Source organism: Gavia stellata, chromosome 2 (genome assembly GCF_030936135.1).
Source record: "Gavia stellata isolate bGavSte3 chromosome 2, bGavSte3.hap2, whole genome shotgun sequence".
NCBI classification, from domain to species: domain Eukaryota; kingdom Metazoa; phylum Chordata; class Aves; order Gaviiformes; family Gaviidae; genus Gavia; species Gavia stellata.
Genome location: NC_082595.1, coordinates 96,079,869 through 96,101,085, shown reverse-complemented (window position 1 = coordinate 96,101,085; position 21,217 = coordinate 96,079,869). Strand labels below are relative to the sequence as shown.

The 21,217-nt window shown below is 42.7% G+C and overlaps 1 protein-coding gene across 1 annotated transcript in view; it reads left to right on the top strand.

Annotated features, from left to right (window-relative positions):
* Positions 1-1,029: 1,029 nt before the first annotated feature.
* Positions 1,030-21,217, top strand: part of ADAM17 (ADAM metallopeptidase domain 17) — a 35,823-nt gene continuing 15,635 nt past the window's right edge. Inside the window, exons 1-7 of the mRNA XM_059830237.1 lie at positions 1,030-1,126; positions 13,368-13,500; positions 14,969-15,102; positions 16,005-16,093; positions 18,160-18,328; positions 19,144-19,274; positions 21,032-21,121. Of these exons, the coding sequence (XP_059686220.1) occupies positions 1,030-1,126; positions 13,368-13,500; positions 14,969-15,102; positions 16,005-16,093; positions 18,160-18,328; positions 19,144-19,274; positions 21,032-21,121 (843 nt within the window). The remainder of the gene's footprint in view (positions 1,127-13,367; positions 13,501-14,968; positions 15,103-16,004; positions 16,094-18,159; positions 18,329-19,143; positions 19,275-21,031; positions 21,122-21,217) is intronic.

Below are 21,217 nucleotides of genomic sequence, written 5' to 3'. Positions count from 1 at the left end.
ACTGGGAGACATAGAGTCTTGGTTTAAGCACTATGTCTCTCCTTATGTTCTTACGAAAAACTGAGTAAGGAATAACTTCATTCACTTATTTAAGTATTTCAGGTTAACTAATGAACAGTGTGGTGAGGGTTTTTCTTATTTTTTTCTGGGTATATAATTTGCAATCATTTTTGCTAAAGGCATCTGCGAATAGGTAGGAAATGAAACTAATTCCAGAAAACATTAACTGGCACGTTACAGCACAGTTGTAACCCAAGTGTGTTTTTTTACGTTTTTATCGCAATAAGGTGTGCTGTTTGGGAACAATTGACTGACGAACCCATCACTCATTATATGTATCTAGTGCCTCAATCCTCAGTCGTGCTAAGAGAACTATGCAAAACCTCGTGAAGTCATCTAGTAAAGTCACTCGCATGGACTGAGAGGGAACTATCTTCTGTGAGTTGCCAAAGCAACTGTATGAGACATCGCTGTGCATGCGAGAACATGTGAGAGCGCTGGAATCCCCCCCCCCCCCCCCGCCCCAAGGCGGGCCTCCATCCCGCGCTCACCCCAAAGAGGGGCTGCAGAAACACGGAGCCCCCTCCCTTTCCAGGGGGCGGACGGGAGGCCTGTTCCCCCTCCGGGAGACCGTAAGGGCGCCGAGGTGAGCATGCCCCAAGAAAGCGAGTGCCCTTGGGGGAAGGAATGCTGCACCCAGCGCCTCATGCCCTCAGAGCGCAGCCGTTGCTGCAGAGAGCAGCCACGCTGCCACCGCCCACGTCGCACCGAGGGCGGGCTGCCCCCACCGCCGCGCCGCAGGAGCCAGGCCCCGGCCGGGCCTCGCCTCCCCTCAGCGCCCGCCCCCGCCGCCTAAGATGGCGGCCCCGCCCGCACCCACAATGCTCCGCGGGCAGCCGCCGCGCTTCCGGGTGCGGGCCCAGGAGGGCGGCGGGCCCGGCGCGGCGTGAGGGGCTGCGGAGCGCGAAGTTTCCCCGACCGGATGTGAACGAGAGGGCGGACGGAGCAGGAGGGAGCCGCGCCCGGACCATGAGGCTCCGACTGTGGCTGGTCCCTACGCTGGTGTTGCTGTTGGGGCCGGGCGGGCTGGAGGCGCTGGGGCGCCCGCTGCGCCGGCAGCGCTACGGTAAGGGGCAGGGCGGGACGACGGCAGCCGCGGGAGGGGGTGTGAGGGAGAGACCACTGCTGCGGGGTGGGGGGAGAGGGGCGCGCTCGCCTCCGCCGAAGGGTAGCGGTGGGGAGAGACCACTGTCGAGGGGCGGGAGGAGAAGAGGGGCTCCCAGCTACCGAAGGGTAGCAGTGGGGTGAGGGAGAGACCACTAAGGGGTGTGCGTGGGGGGAATTGGGGAGAGACCACTGCTGTGGGGCGGGGGTAGAGAGGCACACCCGCCTCTGCCAGGGACTAGTGATGGGGTAATGTGTGAGGTGGGGGAGAGACCACCCCATGGGGGGGGGGCACACCCACCTCTGCCAGGGGGCAGCAGCTGGGGGGAATGGGCAGAGGCGTGTGGGGCAGGGCCGGTGCTGTGGGGCACGGGAAGGAGCTGGGGACCCTGTGGCCTGGCTGAGCCGCCGCCTGAAGGCTGCCCGGTGGCGGTGGGCAAGGCCGCAGCCCGGTCCCGTGCCTGCCTCTGGGTGGGTGGGTGTGCGCTGGGGAGCACCCGCGCAGGGGTCCCTGGAGGCCTTGTAGGCCCCGTCCCCTCCCGGTGTGGCAGTGGTCCCCCTTTAGCTGAAGGCGTCACTGATGGGCAGTGTTTGGGAGTCATTGCTCTCTGCAGGGGGGTGATGAGACCACTTTATCCTCAGGCTCTAAAGAGTTTTCCTCACAGGAATTTGCATTATGTTAAGGCAGGATAATCATATAAATGGCTTCCCTTCATAGTTCTGGTTGGAGAATCACCATTGCAGAGAGGGCCTGAAGCTATTGGAGCTGAATGTGACTTAACACGGAGGAGAACCGTTGCTTTATTTAACTTCCATAAACTTAGTTTTGCATTTAAACTTTTACTTCGGAGTGAAGAAGTTGCAAACTTCCGTTCGATAAGCAAAAGCTTATCACTGAAATGGCAGACGAGCTCTTGCGAGAGGTCGTGTCTTACCCAGTCAGATGTCCTGTCTCCAGCTGGTGTGGCCAGTGGTGACTACTTCAAGTCCTCTTTCTTTGCTTAGATCTCTCAGCAGATTTCCCAACAGGTGTCCAGGCTGCGCCTCTGTTCTCCTCTTCGGCACCTGAGGTGGACTTGTGGTTCTGTGCAGACCTCAGCAGTTGGTGACTGCAGGAAGCTGGGAAGGATAGGGTTCAGTGGTGGATGCTCCAGGAAGTGTAACAGAAACAGAACAAACACAGTCTGTCCTTTCAACATTAGGCAGGTCAGGGAGCTCCTCAAACAGAGGTTGCATCTTGGGCTGTCAGATTTTTATGCCTTTTAAAGGACCTATCTGCTATGAATTTGTGTAATCTTTATCTGATAGCTTTTGTGTTGGCTTTCGTACCACCATGCCTGGACTGTGAGCTCTTCAATTTTGTGAAATACTGCATGGAGGAAGAACTCCTTTTTTTCTGTGTCTAAACTTTGACTATTTCTGTTGTCAGAAATGATCAATATGGAAGAATTACTCATTTTCTTCACACCTTTAGTGACTTAGACCTATGTAATTTGTCTCCTTTGTAATCTCTTTTTTTTTTGAGTGGAAAAATCTTAGTCTATATAATTCTTAGTATGGGAAAAAAATAATTACGTTATTGGTCTTTGTTACTTTTGCCTATATACTTCCTATTTGTATTGGCCTTTTATTTTTATTTATTTGAGATGTATGACTAGGACTGTGAGGGAGTATTTATGATGCAAAGGTACCATTGATTTATAGTGATGAATGCTTTTGGTTTTGTTTTCTTTCTGAGGAGTTTTTTGGCTTTTTTTGTTGTTTAATAGTCACTCCAAGATCTCTTTTCTTTTTCTTTTTAAATTTTTTTTATTTTTCAGTTGTAATAACTGTGCTGAAATACTTTGCTGCATAGTTATAGTGAGGATTTATTTTCCTCGTGTTATTTCACACATTCACACACTGGATTTCATCAAACATTTTGTTCTGTTGTTCAGTAAACTAAATATATAAAAGCTTTTTCTGAGGGAGCTCGAAAAATCCAGCTGTGCTCTATTAACTGTGTTACATTTATCCACACACTTCATTCTTTCAGAATGCTAATATATATGAGGCACAACTTCCCTAGTATCTTAGGTAGCCACAGGTCTAGTAATTCACACTTTGTTGTTGTTATTACCTGTTTGGTAGGTAGGAACATTGAGCGTATTTGTTGATCAGGCCCCTAGATCATACCTGGAGTGGTCCTGCATTTACCACCTTTCAGGCCACCTGCAGCAAGACCAGTGGCACTGTACTTGCATACCACGATTAGTAGTTGACCAGTTTAATTTTTTCAGTGTTTTATAACACTTGGGTTAATGCATTCATGTCCTGTTGACTTATTGCTCATTTTCTTGGCTTGTTCTAAAGCCCCTTTTCTTGACTCTTTGAGGCAGGTTTTTAGAGTCATCCTATCATGACAATCTTTTGGGGATCTTTTTAGTCTCCTCTGCAGTGAATGCTAAGGTCAGTTATTCTCTTACTTTTTGGTAATGGCCTTTAGCATCCATTCTTGGGGTCGTCTTTGCAGCTTACTGTTTTACAAGCCCCATTGATTATTTAGCTGGGTGGTTTCTTTTTATATAATACAAGCTATTTCAAGTATTAGCTTTGTGCCTTTTATAAGCTGCTCCTCAAAGTATCTTTGCCTACTTTAGTGTGGTTTTATGTTCATCTTTTGCTGGAGTTCTGTTGCCCTCATCTTACACACAGCTTGGTTTTCTGAAATACCATCCTTTCCTTCTAATAACTTCAACTTTGCTATTTTGAGAGCTCTGTTTAACCACAGAGCTTAAGTTCTGTGAACCGAAATCAGATTTCTGGCAAGCAGTATCTTTAAGGAAGTTTCAAGGATTACCATTTTGTGATTTCTATTAAGAACCTTCTTGCTTGTGTCTCTAAAAGTTCAGGTTTTTCAGGAAGGAAGAAAATGATTATACAATGAAAAATAGAATTTGACAAAGACTAGAACAAGTAGATAAAAAGACGTGTGTCATTTCCCAGCATTTCTCAGCTGAAGTAATCTTAGGGTGTGGTGCTCCAGCAGTCTAAACTGATCTAAATTGGGACTGCCACAATCCTGGCCTTAGCTTTCTGATCCCTTCCCCATTCCTGTGAGCACATTCATGGAGCTAAGCTGCCTGGAAGCTAATAGCTTTTTTTTTTTTGGTAAGGGGTAGGGTGTCTGTGTTCGTGTGTTTTCTGTTTGTGGAGTCCGCTCCCTGGACTAGCTCACAGCGTGACTGTCCAAGTACCTGCCCTGAGTGTTGGGGGGTGGTAGTGGTTTTGCTCAAGGTAAGGGATGAAGGTAGGATGGTATCCACTGCAGTTTGTTGCCTTTAGATGATCTGGAAGCGGGGCTCTTTTTAATAACATTGACAGCAGGGATTAATTTCTGGGAGAAGTGTGACTCTACTAGTCAATACAATGATTTACTATAGTTTTGCCTCTGAAAAATTAATGTCAACTCTTTTAACATTTTTCTCTGCATTGTTGTTTATCTCTGAAGATAACCTTTTATAACTATTAAATATGAATGCTGTTTGTCTTGGAGCTCAGACATACCTGAATAATAACAGGGCTTAATGTACTCGGAGAGAGTAACAGTGCCAATACCCAGCTTCAGTGCTGTTGAACGTATCTGAAGAACTTCTTGAATCTGTTTTACAACACAGTGGTATTAGTAGTGTGCTGCCACTAAGCAGCAGTATCCAGGATTGCCCAGAATAGAGTCTATATGTAAAATGTGTCTTGCTCTAATGTTAACTGTTTTGAATGAGATCTTTTTATCACAAGCTAGGGAGGGAACTAAAAGAAATAAGATAGCTGTTCCTATTCTGGGCAGATGATATTCTTTGAATCACTCACTGGTGGTCTTTTCCTACCTGCTATATTGCACTAATAAAATCTGAGGCAGGTAGCCTGGGCTTGAATTGTTTTTTCTCCACACTGTTCAAATACCACACAGAACTCAAAACAAACTGCATGAGCTGAAGAAATGACCCATTAAAATGGGTCAGTACAAACCTATGTAATACACATCAAAACACTAGAATTTACAAGTTGTTGAGTGATGAATAAACTGGGGGAGCTGAGTGATACAGAGGGCAGCATAAAACCATTCGCAGTCAGTTTTGTATTCTACTTCACACTTGGTGTGACAAAGTGCAGGAAGTCCATAAGGCCAGGAATGTAACCAGCTGGCTAAGAATTAAGGGGTTGGAAGTTTAGCTCAGTGTCAGGAGTGTGCAGTGAGATAATTAGTGACAAAATCCTTATGCAAGATTAAACTTCATCCTTCTGGACTGAAGCATCTGTTGGAGACTAAGGCAAGACCTAGGTAAGGGCCAAATGACTAATTTCCCTACTGTAGTCTGCCTTTTTTGTTACTGTTTCTTATCCCATTTTAATATCCTTCAAAGCAAGATGACTATTTTGGATTGAGCTGGTTTTGCAGTTTGACTCTACAAGCTGAAGGTTGGGTGTGTATCTCACCATGTACCACATGGAGGAGAATCCAAGAACACGCAGCCTAATATAATAGCAGTACATTGCAGCATGTGATACCTGCCCCGGATGCTGTGGGATTATTTCAAAATCATTACAGGAATCTGTAGATGCAGTGTTTCCATGGGTGGTATTACAGGCTAAGTGATACAGTCTTCTGTGCATTTTGTCTTCATATAAACAGCAAATGCTTCATGTAGACATGGCCCTATTGAATGCAAATTGTCAGTGTGATTTTTGTGTTGTGAATTGGCAGTCTGTTCTGTTGAGGTACTTAACATCAAGTTTTTAAAGTACTTTTCTCGGGTTTGTTTTCTTTTGTTCATGTGAATTGGTCAATGTTTCTGTTTCCAACTGAAAAAAAAAAAGTGGTAAAAGTGTAATACCTGAGAGAAGTACTCAAAGTCAACAAAATGAAGAATGTCAACACTAGATTAAATTCTAATTATTAAGAATTACCCTTAACTATTGCAAGGTTTTTGTAATGAGAACATAATCAAGTGCTCAGTGTGAGTTTGGCCTTCAGTGGTGCAAATTTGGTTTGACCTCTAAGCAGCCAAAAAGTAAAATTCTTGTTTGCATTCAGGATTTGGTGTGGTTTTATTTTCCTTTCCCCCCACCATAAAAACTGACAACTTCACCACTGTTGTTCATTGCTGATAGCAGCAGTGACTCATCTGTTTTACATTTCTGCCACTCTGGAATTTTTTTGTGTGTGTGCAAAAGCCCTGGCTTGGCTTTCTGCTCTGCGGCTGGAAGGGCTGAGCGAGGAATCGCAGCCAGCCAGCGCAGGGTTCTACTGATTGCACTCTTAACATTACACCAGGATTTAATTATGCGTTTAGTAGTCAGTAGAGATTTATCTTTGAGATAGAAGTTAAATATAAACTTCTGTTATAAACAAGCTGATTTCCCCCCCCAGCTTTTTTATAAACTGCAGGAGTCCAAGTTTGCCTGTTTCCCAGACTGATGGAGGGAAGTCCTTTGCTGTGTGTAATAAAAGGTTAATGAAGAGCCAGGTTCCTTTAACAAAAAGCAGTGCATCCTGCTGTCCTGTTCTACAGATTTCATATGCTACTCTTCAACTTGCTTGTTTTGGGGTATCCTGCAACCCTCTCAATGGTTCTGATGGTATTCCAGTACGCAACTGTACTGCTTGCCAGCCTGCAGCTTGTATGCTTTTTAACCTATGTTTCTGTCACTCATATCCTGCATGTCTTCACAATATCCATCCTTGTCTTCCTGTGCTGCTCTTAATATGCATTATTTGTACTTTTTTTTCCTCCTTGATACTTGCATTTTTAACCTACATAGGTACATGGACTGGGGGGGTGGGAAGGGGGCTCTGTTATGCAGGGAGGCACCTCTAACTGCCACCCACTTGATGTTGATCCGTAGTTACCGAGGTGTTGAACAAGAACATGGTATCCCTTGCATTCCCTGGTTTCCTTTCTCACCTTTTCAGATTGTTACTGAAATCCTAAAGTTCTGCCCCTCAGTACCTGTGACATGCCTTGAATCTTGAAGGTCGTGTCTGAGTGAGTCCAAAGTTGCATCCACAAGGAGAAGAGATGCAGTCAGATGGGGAGGAGGAGTTGGTCTCACAAGTGTTGCCTAGACAGTAATTAGTCTCTACCTAGAATCAGCTCCACTCAAACTTATTTTGTGACACAGCAGGATTTTGTGGTGTGGTATCTAGGCACAGTAGTGAGGCTGACAGGTTTTGGAGAGCCAGACAAATGATCTGTTTCCAGAGAAGACTACATCCTGTGACTTGGCTGTTCTTGACTGCAGGATATATAAAAGCATGTGATTTTGGGGGGGTTTTTTTTTGAGCATCAAGTCATATGATGCTGTTCTGGCTTAAGATGAGACAGCTGTATTGCCCTTGTTTCACTTTGAATACGAGGATCTTAATTCAGTGGGCTTCCTTATTTTCTATAATGTCAATATTTGAGCATTTATTGCCTTTTTTTTTTTTTCAAAAAGTGCTTTCTACTTTAACTAATAAGACAGACTAAGTTATTAAATCAAGTAGATCCAACAGAATAAATTTTGTTCCTCACTAGTCCCTATTTAGGATGTGTTTAGTGAAGGAGAAAATTTGCAAGGTTGGAAGTGTGTGAGGTAACATGTAGGAGCCATTGGGGGTATTCAGCTGTATTCAAAACCACCAGAAATAGCTGTTTAATTATCTGTATGCTTTCTGCTAAACAGAATTTGCACCCTTAAGGAAATATTTGCACTGTCCAGAAACAGATCTCTATTTTACTCTAGGGAAAAAACTGTGGAGTAGTATAAAGGTGCAGCTATATGAAGAAGTTTTTCCTGAGATGAGCTAAAGGGTGTTTTGTAGGTTAAGTTTTCACAGTGTCTGTTACTGGGCACTTTTGAGCATGTGGTAAGTACAAAGTAGTTTACCCTGTGTAACTGCAGGAAAAGTATATTATGGAGTAGCTGGTAGACAGTAAATCGGCAGCCTACCTTACCTCCCAGTGTGAGATCTGTGTAACCGTACCCTGAGGCTTTGTCTGCGCTGGTGACTAACTGAATTCGGGCACCTTGTTTTCTCACGTGGTTTAGCAAGTTTGGTGCAGTTGGGATCGAGTCAAAAACATGCCTTTTAAAACATTCAGCAATGCTGATGTGGCTGGCCAGTCTTACTAACAGGTTCGTCTAGAAATGTGTTTAAACAAAGTGTAAACCTTTATCCTGTTACAGTTTATAAGCAGGCTGACATACATTCAGTTCTTGCTTTGAACCTGTTTCTCACACAGCTTCTTCTGTTCACGTATGCTTGATGAGCAAAGCAGCAGCCACTCTTTGGTGGAAACAAGTAAACATGACTTATCTAAACTGTTAAAAGCATGGGCTGTTTCGCATGGGGTAAGCATTTCAGTTCACTTTGTTTTCTGTCTTTGGCAACGGCTCTGTACCAGATGTACTGGAGAAAGATGTAACAGCACGTGTGATGAGCTGTTACGGAACAGCTTTCCCACAGATGGATCTTCTCAATGCCTCCTCTTCATCAACAGTCTCCTAAAAGCAGTGTAAACTGTTAAGAGGAGGTACCCATAAATATTTAGGCATGACTGCATCGCCTCCTGCCTGTGCCCAGTTGAGGTATGAATATATTGGCCTTCTCCATTAGCACTCCCTGGAATGGTGCCCCAGTCAAACGATCCCACTATATTGCAGCCGGTAACCGGCTGTTACCACAAACACGAGGGCAGCTGTTTTATGTAGGGTGATGGAGACTTGCTTTAGCTCATATGGTTAAGGTTGGAAAGACTTCAGTCTGTGTTTCCTGGTCCAAATTCTGACCAAGGCTGTGAATTATATTTGAAGTGACTATATTTGGTTACTTTAATTAAAATATTTTTATGTGTGAAGAGGAGTATCATTTGAAGAACAACAACAAAAAACCCCAAAACAATAAATAACATGGAGCCCTTCAACCATTCAGTCATTCCCCAGCTGAATCAGAAAAATAGTCATTAGTTAGCGGCTCAAAAGCTTTTGTTAAGCATTTGATGTCCATTGAAAATCAGCTCAAGATCAGTACCTGGGTTGTAGTCAGTGAGTGCCACACAAAATACAGGCTGGAGCCTTTTTTTCAGACTTGGAGATGCCAGTGATTTAACAGTCACACCGCAAACTCCTCCCCAGGTGTGTTTGCTGTACTTGTTCTAGGGCTACTGTCTGTAGGCTTGTCATCCCATCCCATTGCCTTTTCACAGGAGATTTATTTCTGCTTTTATTCCCTTTGGGATGGTTGAAGCAATAACTGCAATCATTCCTGCAAACCCCTCTGATGCTCTTGTGGTCATTTTTAAATCCTGAAAATAATACTTTTAAATATTGTTGGATCTTGTGTTTATATCTTCTGGGTTAAAACTTTGTGCTTCTAGATAAGCTTAACCTTTTTATAAATAATGCAGTTCAAAAGAATGCTTATGAAATGGCTGACTTGCCACATTTACTTATTGCTTTCCAGGCAGTAGACTAGGCATGAGATCATGGGAATTTAATGTTCTGCTTACGAAAGCTGAGCTGGTTGGAGAAGGATGCCACTGGTATTTGAATTGGTAGCTGAGCCTCCAACTCAGTGCGCTAAGCTGTTGCCCAGCATATTCTTGAGCTCTTTGCTGCTGGAGTAGCCTGCTGCAATGTGTACTGGCCCATAATTTACTTAAAAGATACTTTCCTGTGTCTTGTAAGTTGTGAAGTCTAGTGGCAGTAGGCTTTTAGCCTTGAAACAAAGTAGAAGAAAAGGATGAAACAGTTGGTGAGTTCAAAGCCGGGGGGGGGCAGAGGTAAAGTCACTGCTGTGGATTTTTTCTTGAGGACTTTAGGGTATCGTCTTTGTCACCGATGTTCCTTTCCTGTCTCTCTTACAAACCCGAGATGTGTATGTTCTGGCAAGATCCCCCCCCACCTCAGGGGAGAAGGTGCAATGAAGAGAAGGCTGGTGATAGTAAATAAATAAATATTTGGGATATCAGGATGAAATTAAGGTGTCTTTCTCCAAAAAGAGAGGAATGCAGACATCTAGGAGGGGCTGGAAGGGAAGGAATTGCAGAAAAGTGGTTTGGGAAAACCTGAGTCAGCTCGGTGCTGCTGAAGCCCATGGGAAATGACTCTTGGACCATAGTGAAGAAAATGAGGAAGGAATGCCAGAAAGATTATTAAACTTGTATAAAAAATAGTCAAGTATATGCTTGCTGTGGCTCCCATCCACAGACTGCTGTACAGTTGGACTCTGTATAGTTCTGTTTTTTGTTTAAAATAATGACACTTCATCTTTTATTTTCAATAAGCCATGACCACAGATTCATTTTTCACAGTATGAAAATTTTACAGAAAAATTTTGGTTTGAGTGTGTTACCAATATATTTTTTCCACATCTGTCTGATACCTGAATTAGTTCACAGATTTACGTCTAGCAGCAGCATGTCTTAAGTCTTTATGTCGCAAGTAAAATTAGAAGCAAACAAATTTAGGAAGGGTAAGAGGAAATACGAACAAGTGCATTCTTGTTTCAGGGTTACAGGATCTAGGAGTGTCCTGTGTTTCATTTGTTACTTTAACAGAATCATCTTACTCATCTTCATCAACTCTGTAGGTCTTGTTCTTACTACACTTCCCATGTCTCTGTGAGGCATTTCCAGAAGGGTGTTTGTGTGTGTTGAGGTGAAGCAGGACTTCTGAAGTTCTTGCCTACCAAATAAAAAAACCTAATTTCTTTAGCAGACTTCTCAGTTCTCTTGCCATGAAGCTGAGACATTTTGTCTGGCTATAGTGGCAGCTGCATCTTGCATTTTGGCATGACCTTTCCCTGGTTGTGGGCTGTACTTTGCAGGCAGAGGTAGAAAGGGGCAGAAGGAGCAGTGTTTTCAGCTGGGGTTGTGACTCTTGGGCAGACCTTGTGCTTGGCAAGTCCCCGTGTCAGCAAGTCCCCAAGCAGCGCAGCAGTAGAACCACACCTGTCTTGCTTCATGGCCCACATACCATACACTTGCTCTGTATCATGAACCAAGGTTTGGTATCCCACGTATCAACATTCACTTTAACTGAGGGGTCTGCTCTAGCTGAGTGTGTTGAAAGAATCTCAGGTTTAATTAAAAGAATTTAGGACTAGACAGTTTAATGAGTTTTTTTCAGAACTGATTTTCCCTGCCTGTCCCTACCCTCCTCCCAGGTGGTTCTGGATGAGGGCAGGTACCAGGCCATAACCAATGAATTATAATGGGCTTTTTAAAGAAAAGGGATGTTTTGGGATTTTTTAGGTATTTGCTCACTGTGTGGCTCTAGTGAACCAGCTCTGCAACATGCGGCAAGCTAATGATGAAGGCGCTGCCTGACATGCAGCAACTGGGCAAATAAGAGGAAAAAAAGCACAACACGAAGGAAGGTGGTAGAAACTTGCCTTTGCATATAACCCGAAACGCATGGTAATCAATTGCAGGTGCTCTCGACCTGTGGGTTGTAAACAGAGATCAGGAAATGGCAACTGCACTGCCCTTCCTGTGTTGCTCAACGGCAGGGGAGGGGCAGCCAGGGAGGGAGAAGCCTGGGAGCCGCTGCTCGGTGGCTTCTGCTGTACCAGGAGGCAGCCGTGTCACCTATCCATCACTTTGCTGATAGGTCTCGTGCAGGGCCAAGAGGGCTGTGAGGGTCATCTTTGTTTCTGCAGCTCCCTCACTTCCAGTGTATGCAAACACATGTGTGTGCATATGCTGGTGGTTAATTCTCCTCACCCGGTCCCTCGCAAAAGAAAAAGCGAGGTGCTTGCCTTGGCCCAAACAGTGTGCCTATTCTTAAAGGCTTTCTTGGGGTTTAGAGGTGTGTATTTGGGGATAAATGATGGTACTGAGTGTCAGGTTTTAAAAAAAAAAAAAAAAAATCTTTCAGGAGCTGTACCATGTAGATTTCAAGTTGGCAATCTTGGCTTGTTGCACAAGAGCCAGTAAAACTCCGCTTCCTAGTGATGCTGCTCATTCAAAGGCACAATAAAACGTGTGAGGTTACTTCACTGGGTGGTATAAGCTAGTGATCAGGGACTCTGAAGAAGTGGAAGGCCATCTTCATTAATGAAAACCCACTTTGGTATCTGGCATGTCTGGTTTGAAAGCACAACTGGAAATGGAGGGGGGGAAAAAAGGGGAATTTTTTTAATAAAAAAATAACTGGATGGGCACTTCTGCCTCTTGTAAAGCACAGCTGACTCCTCATTTGGTGCAGTGAAAAGAGTGAACGCCTCTGGCAGAGAAGGAAGACAGTGGTGTGGGAATAAGGGCCTCTGTTTAAAGCTGTAAATAGCAAATGAATCAATCGGCGCTGGTGGAAGCGAAGGTGGTTGTCGGGTGTCTCACTGGTTGGTGGGTGCTCCAGAGAGGAGGAGCGTGAGTGGATGCTCCTGGCAAAGGGATGCCTTACGAAGCCGCAGGAGTCTTTATCAGCAAGAGTCAAATACTGTTGGCAGCTGGCATTGTGCACTTTTTAACTGTGGAAGCCTCTGTAGAACATTGATCTGAATTTGTAATTTGTGTGCCGCTCCCATAGGGGTTTGGGCCCTTGGTCTCCCTCCTTTGAACAAGTTTTCATGTTTGGGGTAGGGAAATCAAAGGTGTTTTGCGTGATGATAAGGTACTGAGAAACTGGGGTACCTGGAGGTGCCTCATATGAGGTGCCTCATTTTTTATTTCTGATTGATTGAGCTGTGCAGCCATCTGCTTTCTGGCTGTTGTCAGACAGAAAGGTAATAAATGCAGTCATGATCTGCAGTGAATTTGGTAGAAGTTTCCTAGGTTAAGTTATTTTCTTCCTCAGACTTGGATGGGGACCAGCAGATGAGGAGAAGAGTGATTCACTCCAAAGAAGTGGGGATATTCTCCTCCGTTTAGTTTCCAGGGGGCAGCCAGGGAGGGCATTGGCTCTGCACAGCTGTGGCAGTAAAAGTGATGGCCTGGTTGCTCTAAAATCGCTATAAGTGAGCTAAATTATTTGTTTGCCTCTCAGACTGTGTCTTGTCTCACACTATGATTTCTACTTGCCTACACAAAATGCACCTTTACAGAAATGTACAATAGTTATCCTAAAATTAGAGCAAACTGATCTTGCTGTTGAAATGGGAGGCTGTTTTGCTGCTTTATGTGTGTGTGTGTGAAAGAGAGAGTCTCTTGAAACTAAAACTTTCCTTGTTGTTCTTCCAGACACAGTTGAGTCTATGCTTTCAGACTACGACATCCTTTCTCAGTCTAGCATCCAGCAACACTCACTGAAGAAGAGGGACCTCCAGCCTGAGACGCATGTAGAGAGGCTCTTAAGTTTTTCAGCCCTGCAAAGGTAATTAAAGCATCAGCAACAAAATAGTGTAATATTTTCCTTCAGTTTATGTGATGAATAATATGCAGTTCCAAACCCAGAAATAGTTATCTGGTTTTCTGTCGTGACTGGCCAGTTCTTGTAAGTTAGTGATTTGCATGGTTATGTGACTTCAGAGAGGCTCAGAGGAAACAGAAAAATAAGTTGAGTTGCATTGTATTGCTCTGTTTGCTGAAGTGGCAGTGATTTTAAGATTTCTTTTGCTTTGTTCTTAGCTTTAGCTTCATGTAGATTACTTCCATTGGTTGGGTTGGATCCCACTTCTACCTCGTCTTGGCAACGTAGTCATACTTCTGGACTGTCCTCTGGTTCTTGAAAATCTCTGCCTTCAGTTTGGGGAGTGCATGTGGTCTGGTGCCCAAGAGTTTTATTTTAATCTTTTTTTTCATGAGGATTTAATCCTCTTCCTACCACATGGAAATTTCCCATTCAATAAACTACTTTCAATTTTTATTTTTTTACAAGGTAGGGAATAGAAGCACAGGTGAAAGGGGAAGGAGAGGTAGAGGAGAGCAAGCACAAAGGTTGTAGGGATGCTATTCTGAGTATCAGACAAGTGCCTGACAGGTATCTGAGTACAGAAATTGTGAATCTGAAATGGGGGAGCAGGGTGAGAATAACGCTTTGTATTAACAAGTGTAGATTGATTTTGTTCATCTGACATCATCTACTGTGTTCTCATGTGCCTTCCCCATCTGTCATCTACAACTACAACTGTCGTGCAAGTTGTGAATATTTTTTAAATCTTTAAATGTTTGGAGGTAGGTAGCAAGTATAAAAGGTTAATGGGATCAAATGTCTGGCTATCCCTGTCTTGCACTCCCTCATGCACTCTGACTTTGTGGTGAGGTTGCAATACTGCCAGTGATAATTACAGAATAATTGCAGAGGGGCATACCAATAATCTTTGACCCAAAGCCCACATAAACCAAGAGCCCATGTGGCTTCTTCCGGAGAAGGTTCTCTACTTGCTTCTTGGGATAGCCTTAAGTTTTTGTGATACTATGTCATAAAAATCTACAGAGTTCAGATTTCTGTTTATAGTCTTCTGACTATATTATTTTAGAAAATAAGAACTTTAAGATAATTTAACTTAAAATAGATGAACAAATTCCTTGGTCTGATTTTCTTTAAATAGTTACCGGTAACTGGTTTTGCTTGACTGCAGATGGAGAAGGTGCATCATGAGCAAACCATAACTGTTTGGGGGGTAGGGTATGTGTGGATTTTTGTTGGTTTTTTTTTTTTTTTAATTAAACATCTTTGACACTTTAAAAATGTTTACAGTTATGAATTACACAGTATATGTTTTTACAGCCTGATTATCAGAGTTAATGCTTTTGAACTTCTTTGGGACCCTCAGTAAAATGGAGACTGGATGTGTCTGTATACTTTGCTTAAAAATAAATGGAAGTAAATTCTTTTACAGGCACTTTAAATTATACTTAACTGCAACTGCTGAACACTTTTCAGAAAAATTTCAAGCATTAATTGTGGATGGTGAAGGCAAGGAAAAGGAGTATCGTGTTCAGTGGCAAGACTTTTTCACCGGACATGTTGTTGGTTAGTATGGACTAGACTGTTTCAGTGCTGAGAAAGCACAGCTTTACATGAGTCTCTTGGCCAAAGTAAATGGTATATTGCCCTCATTTTCATCAGGTATGATTAGGATGAACAAGTAAACTTAATTCTCATGCCCGTCAGGTTTTCTGGTTTTGTTTTTGTGGGCTTTGTTTGGTGGGTTTGGGTTTGGGGTTTTTCTGAGCTATTGTACCAAGGTTCTAAGATAGGACTCTTTTGTTTAGTTTGGCAGAACACAAAGGTATAATTTACTCAAGCAGCAGCTTGTGATGTGTTTGAAAATTATGATGGTGGCTTTAATTACAACTGGAATATAGGACTTAAGCGTTCCTTGTCCCAGAACACAAAGCCCAGGTAGTGATGATGCAGCATTGCCTAGGTTGTTATATTAAAAGTCTTTAAGATGGTTCTTTGCAGACTACTTTTCAGTAAAGAAAGGATATCTTGCTCCACTTAAGTCCAGCACTACTGCTTCTGCTAAGTTGTTTTGATTTTTATGTTGCCTTTGTGATGTGGTGAAAGTCTTTTCCACTGGAATGCAGGCTGACGCCATGAAACTGCTGTCTGATAGTGGCAAGATGCAAGCTGCTTTTGTTGGCAGAAATACTCTGTGTCCCATTACTAATCCCCACAGCCATCTCAACACCTTCTGCAAAATACCAGTTAAATCTAAGTCTTGATGACTATGACCATTGTAAGGTTGGGGGGTGAGTGCTGCTTAATTTCTTTTTTTTTTTTACTGTAAACTGGACAGCATAGTGTTCTTCAGAGACTGAGGAAGGCAATTTGACTTGAAGTTTAAAGCAAATTAAAAAAAAAGTGTCTATGCAGGAGTGCATGCAAATAGAGCTGAATTAATTTATTTTTCCTTGCTTATGTTAAAGGAGAGCATAATTCCAAGGTTGTGGCTCATATTGGGGATGAAGATTTTACAGTGAGAATCAATACTGATGGAGAAGAATACAATGTAGAGGTATGCTTTACTGTGGAAAGCAATATTCAAACAATCATCTTTTTTTCCCTGTGGGTGTTTCTAGTTAGTCACATTGACAGCTCTGTAGCTCAAAATAGATTTGGTGGTGGTGTTTGTTTTGGGGTGAGGAGGGAGAGAAATGTGAAATGAGTTTGACTTTTGCAAGTGTTAAGTTTTATTAGTGAGTGACATTCTCTGACATTTGCATGTTTTGGATACATCAGGGAGAAGGTATGTTTTAAACAGGAAAGGGTTTTGGAAACAAATGGGTAACGTTAGTAATTAGTGGTGATCATGTCCTCTAGAATAACAAACTGTGCAGCCTTTCAGAGTTGAGGTCTGTTGAGCTCTCTAAAATTTTGGCTTTGTTACATCTTGGATTTTTTCCCACTCTTAAAGCTTTATTTGAAAATCTGGTATTTTTCCCTGCTCCCTTGTTTCTGTTTTTCACCATTGTCATTGCTTCTGTTATTTTAAACTATTGGTTTAAAAAAAATATTCAACAAATATATAATTAGAGACTATCCTAAGGAGTTGTTCAGTGCAGTATATTCCCAGACACACGCTGTATTAGAATGGCTGAATAACAGTAATTATGGCTGAGTGTTATATGGATACTGTAATTGTCTCCAAACCCAAGGATATGCAGAATTATGGGTAAACCTGGGAAATCCAGTCATGTTAAAGTATGAAAATGTGATTAGAATACCCAAACTGCTGTACTTGTGTTTTGCATTAAGAGCTTATAGTAGCTGTTTGATTGTGATTTAAAGCATTTTTTGCATTTATGGTCCAGAGTAATGTCTCAGTTCCCTGCACAGCCAACGCCCTTGCTCCTCACTGGCTGTGTCTGTACAACTAAATAAAGGCAGGCAATGGTGTGAAGGCTCTGGCTTGCCCACACTGCCCAGCTGTTAGCAGGTCAGCTTCAGCCCCTAACCAGCCTTGGGTAAGATGATGTCCTTGTGCAGTCAGAAATGGTGTGTGCTAGAGACTGTTCCCAAAAGGCAGTATGGACAAAGCCACTCTGCCATTGTCTTCCTTTGCTTTCATGGTCCTCCTGCACCGTTCAGAAAGGCTGCGAACCTTTGTATAAACCCCTGGTGCCATCATGCCTTGCCTTAGAATGCAAAATGTATGCCCTCAGTTTTGCGCTGCAGACGCAGGGCTGCTGGGCCAGCACAGCTTTCATGTTTCAGGACCTTTTTTCTGTGAACCGAAAGTGCAGTATGCTAAATAATAGTTGTCTGAATTTGAAAGACCACTGCCTAAGGGCCAGAGGAGACCCAGACCCAGGCACTCTGTGGTGTGGACGTGGGTGGTCTGTACTACTTGGCCTTGCCCAAAGAACAGTTCCTGGCCGTGTTGTATTTGGTGGTGTTGCTGTAGCTGTTATGTACAGATAATAATAGGGACATGCTGGTAAAAAAAAAAATACGGTCAGTATTCATCTGCTATGGGAATTAGGAAAACTATCGGAGTTCATGATTTTCTTGTTTTCTTTGCTTTTGGAGAAATTTTCATGCTTATAAGTGACTTGGGTAGCTATTGAACATTGAAGAGCCTGCCTTCTGCTGTGAAGACTGTGTTCTGCTGTACACTTACATATTGTCTGTTATTTGCCAGCTCCTGTGCTTCTGGTCAGTGTGTTTGTTAGCATAGTCTAAGCATCTCCTCCCTCGCTGTGCCAGTCTCCATACTGTTATGGAGGGAGTGGAGGAGCCTGAGGTGCCTCCTCAGCTTGCTCATATTCTGGAAAGGAAGAAAAACTCTGTCTCTTTTACAGCCTTATCAGGTGGCTGCTGCTGCTCTGTTGAGATGATCTTAGATTTTTGGATGCTTGTGTAGCATAAAAGAGTTGAATTCTGTTGGCTTTCTTGGGGATGTAATTTTATCAGTAGACTTACTGCTTTGGTGAAATTATTGTAGTCTGATGTATTTGTGTGTGCACACACAAAGCTGTGGAGATTTGATGGTGCATAAATACAGTTTTTTTACCTATATAGACTTGGTCTATGCATTCACTGTGTTCCTAACTAACTGCATTTCTGTTCTTGTGCTGTCAGCCACTGTGGAGATTTGTAGATAATGTGCAAGATGGAAGACTGCTGGTCTACAGATCTGAAGATATTAAAGATTTCTCACGATTGCAGTCCCCCAAAGTGTGTGGTTATTTAAAGCTGAACGAAGAAGAACTGTTGCCAAAAGGACTGGAAGACAGGAAGCAAAGTGAAGGTGAGTGTCCCTACCTTGGGAGAGCAGCATCTTTGAAATGATGGCTTGAATTCTGGCTGTGTAGGCAAGTAAGATCAGAACCTGGGCAATAATCTGTGTTGCTGTTTCCAGTTTAACTATTAGCTCTTTAAATTCGTTGGGGGGGGTGGGGGCAGAAAGCAGTACTCTTCCTCATGCCCACTCCCTATCCAAAAAAGCCCCAACAAACTGCTGAAAGGAAGAAACTGTCACTCAGGGCATGTTTCTTCCTGGCTTGTTGAAAGGATGTTTGGCCCTACCAAAGCATAGGCTAAGGAGAGGAAGTTATTTCTTCGGGCCTAAGTAGTGTTTGTTGTGATAGCTGGCAGCAATGTAGGTACACTTTCTAAGGCAAACATTAAAAAAACATTGTACTTCTGTGCACTGTGTAGCAGGACCTGTTTGGCCTCGGTGGTCACTCAAAGAATCCATCTTGAGCTATGATGGGTTTTTGAGAGTTTTCAGTCCCTCTGTCCTTTGCTGTGTCAGCAGAGGATGGCATAATGACTAGGAACAGGAGGAGGAGAGGTGTTAAGGCTGAGATGATGACCATAAAAGGCTCTATAGGTAAATCTGTTTAATAACTCAATTTCACTACTATACATTCCTTTCCTTACAAGTTTGAGGACTGTTATGAAGACAAAATTTAAGAATAGTTATTAAAAAAAACCCCCAAAACTAAACATCCCCCCAAAACCTACCCAAACTCACATTTGTGTCTTAGATAAGGATAATAGACACAGCAGTGACAGTTCTGCTGAGTGTTTATTTAATTGTGTTTAAAATTTTCACATTAGTAAGCATCCATCGGAAGAAAAGAGCCGTTCCAGAGAACTCCAAAAACACGTGCAAGATGTTGGTAGTGGCAGATCATCGTTTTTTCAAGTATATGGGCCGTGGGGAAGAGAGTACTACTATAAATTATTTGGTAAGTAAATATACTCTGTTACAATTTGCTGGAGTAAATGGAGGAAGAAAATAGTGATTCAGTAGTTAAAACAACATACAGCTTATACTACTTTTCTACAACGTACATATTTACATCATGGTTGTGTGTGCTTTTACCTGGAGAAGTGCTAAATCATGCTTTAAAAATATTTTCTAATGGTGATACTGTAGTTAAATAGTCTTCAAGTTTCATTTATAAACACATCCCTTCACTTCACGTACTTCTTGTGGCTATGCTATTTTTTGCCTAAGAAATTTTCTTTTTCCAGTCAGACCTTTAGAATCTCCTGGATTTTGAATTCCCCTGCAAATGATCCAAGCATCTTTAAAGTTCAAGTATGTTAAAGCTCATATGAGAGGCAAAAGCGACTTGTATGGGGTGGGGTTTTTTCCAATTATTCCAGGATTCTCTGTCCAGAACAATAAAATTTAAGCAGGCGCGATAAACAATTCATTTGGTTGTACATGGGTGTTGTGGGTTAACCGCGGCAGGTAGCTCAGCCCCACCCTACCACTGCTCGCTCACTCCTCCCCTGGGTGGGATGGGGAAGAGAGAAGGGTAAAGGTGAGACAACTTACAGGTTGAGATAAAAACATTTTAATAGGTAAAGCAAAAGCTGTACGCACAAGCAAAGCAAAATAAGGAATTAATTCACTGCTTGCTATCAGCAGGCAGGTGTTAAGCCATCAGAAAAGCAGGGCTCCATCACATGTACTGGTTACTAAGTAACCCAACCAAAACTAATATGATGGGTTTGTCTACTTGACAAGTTTTTGTGAAATGGAATGCCTGCCCATAGCCTTTCAGCAGCAGTGGAGAGTATGGGTTTGGAGACTCAAGACAAAAACAAATGAGACCGCTTTTGGAGGCCTGTTGTTTATCAAGAGTGTCTTTCTGAGCCTGAATCTTTGAAATGCTGATCACTCTGTTCCACCTTTGCTGGCTTTTTGACCTTTATGTTCCCAGAAATGTTTACATTCCCCAGGTAACGGACCCTCAATTAGTGTATTTGCAGAGGTGCTATTATCTCAGTATCTGACACGTGACTCTTCCAGGCTAACCTACTGTTGTGTTTCCTGGGTAGATGTGTACTGTAAACAGTGATTGGAAAACTAAAGCATAAACTATTAGGGAGTGGCTCTGAATGTCACTTTCCATTCTGAGCACGTTTGATGGTTTGTATTTAGTAGAAGGTGGTTTTTAAGAAGATGAGAACAGCTTGAAGGAAGGTATTGATAGCACTGAAGAGAGACTTGCTGGAACCTTGTGTTTGAACCATAATGAGGAAAATAATAGGTTTTTGGCTGGGAGAGGGAAGCAGGCCTCAGGGGTCAGTTAAACTCATTAAGCATCGTGCTAAAACAAAGGGGTAAAACCAACTCCCTCCTCTGCCCTTCCCCTCAAAGAAACCTGGAAAACTAGTATATGAACAAAGCGTTTCCCAAGATGTCTTGTTCTTAATATTATTGCTCTTCCACTGCACAAATGCAAATGATAAATCGGAAAATTTGTACTGCTTTTTTATGATGGAAAATTTTCAGGGATATTGGATAATACTCTCAGGATCCAAGTGCTGTTGGTTTTGGATCAGTGAGTATGTCTCTTAAAATTGGACCTCATATAACATAACTTGAAGTGACTGTTTCTATATAAGTATGTTGCAGCTTCTCTGAGTGTCTTGAACTTTATTACATGAAAACTCGGAACTAAATACCTTGGTTTTCTTTTCTACATAGATTGAATTGATAGACAGAGTAGATGACATCTACAGAAATACTTCCTGGGACAATGGAGCCTTCAATGGGTACGGCATACAGATAGAGCAGGTATTCACTGAACTATGCAAAGGGTTTCTAACTTAAAGGATAAGAACATGTTTTGGATATCAAGGTTTATGATTATTTTATCTGGATTAGAGCTAA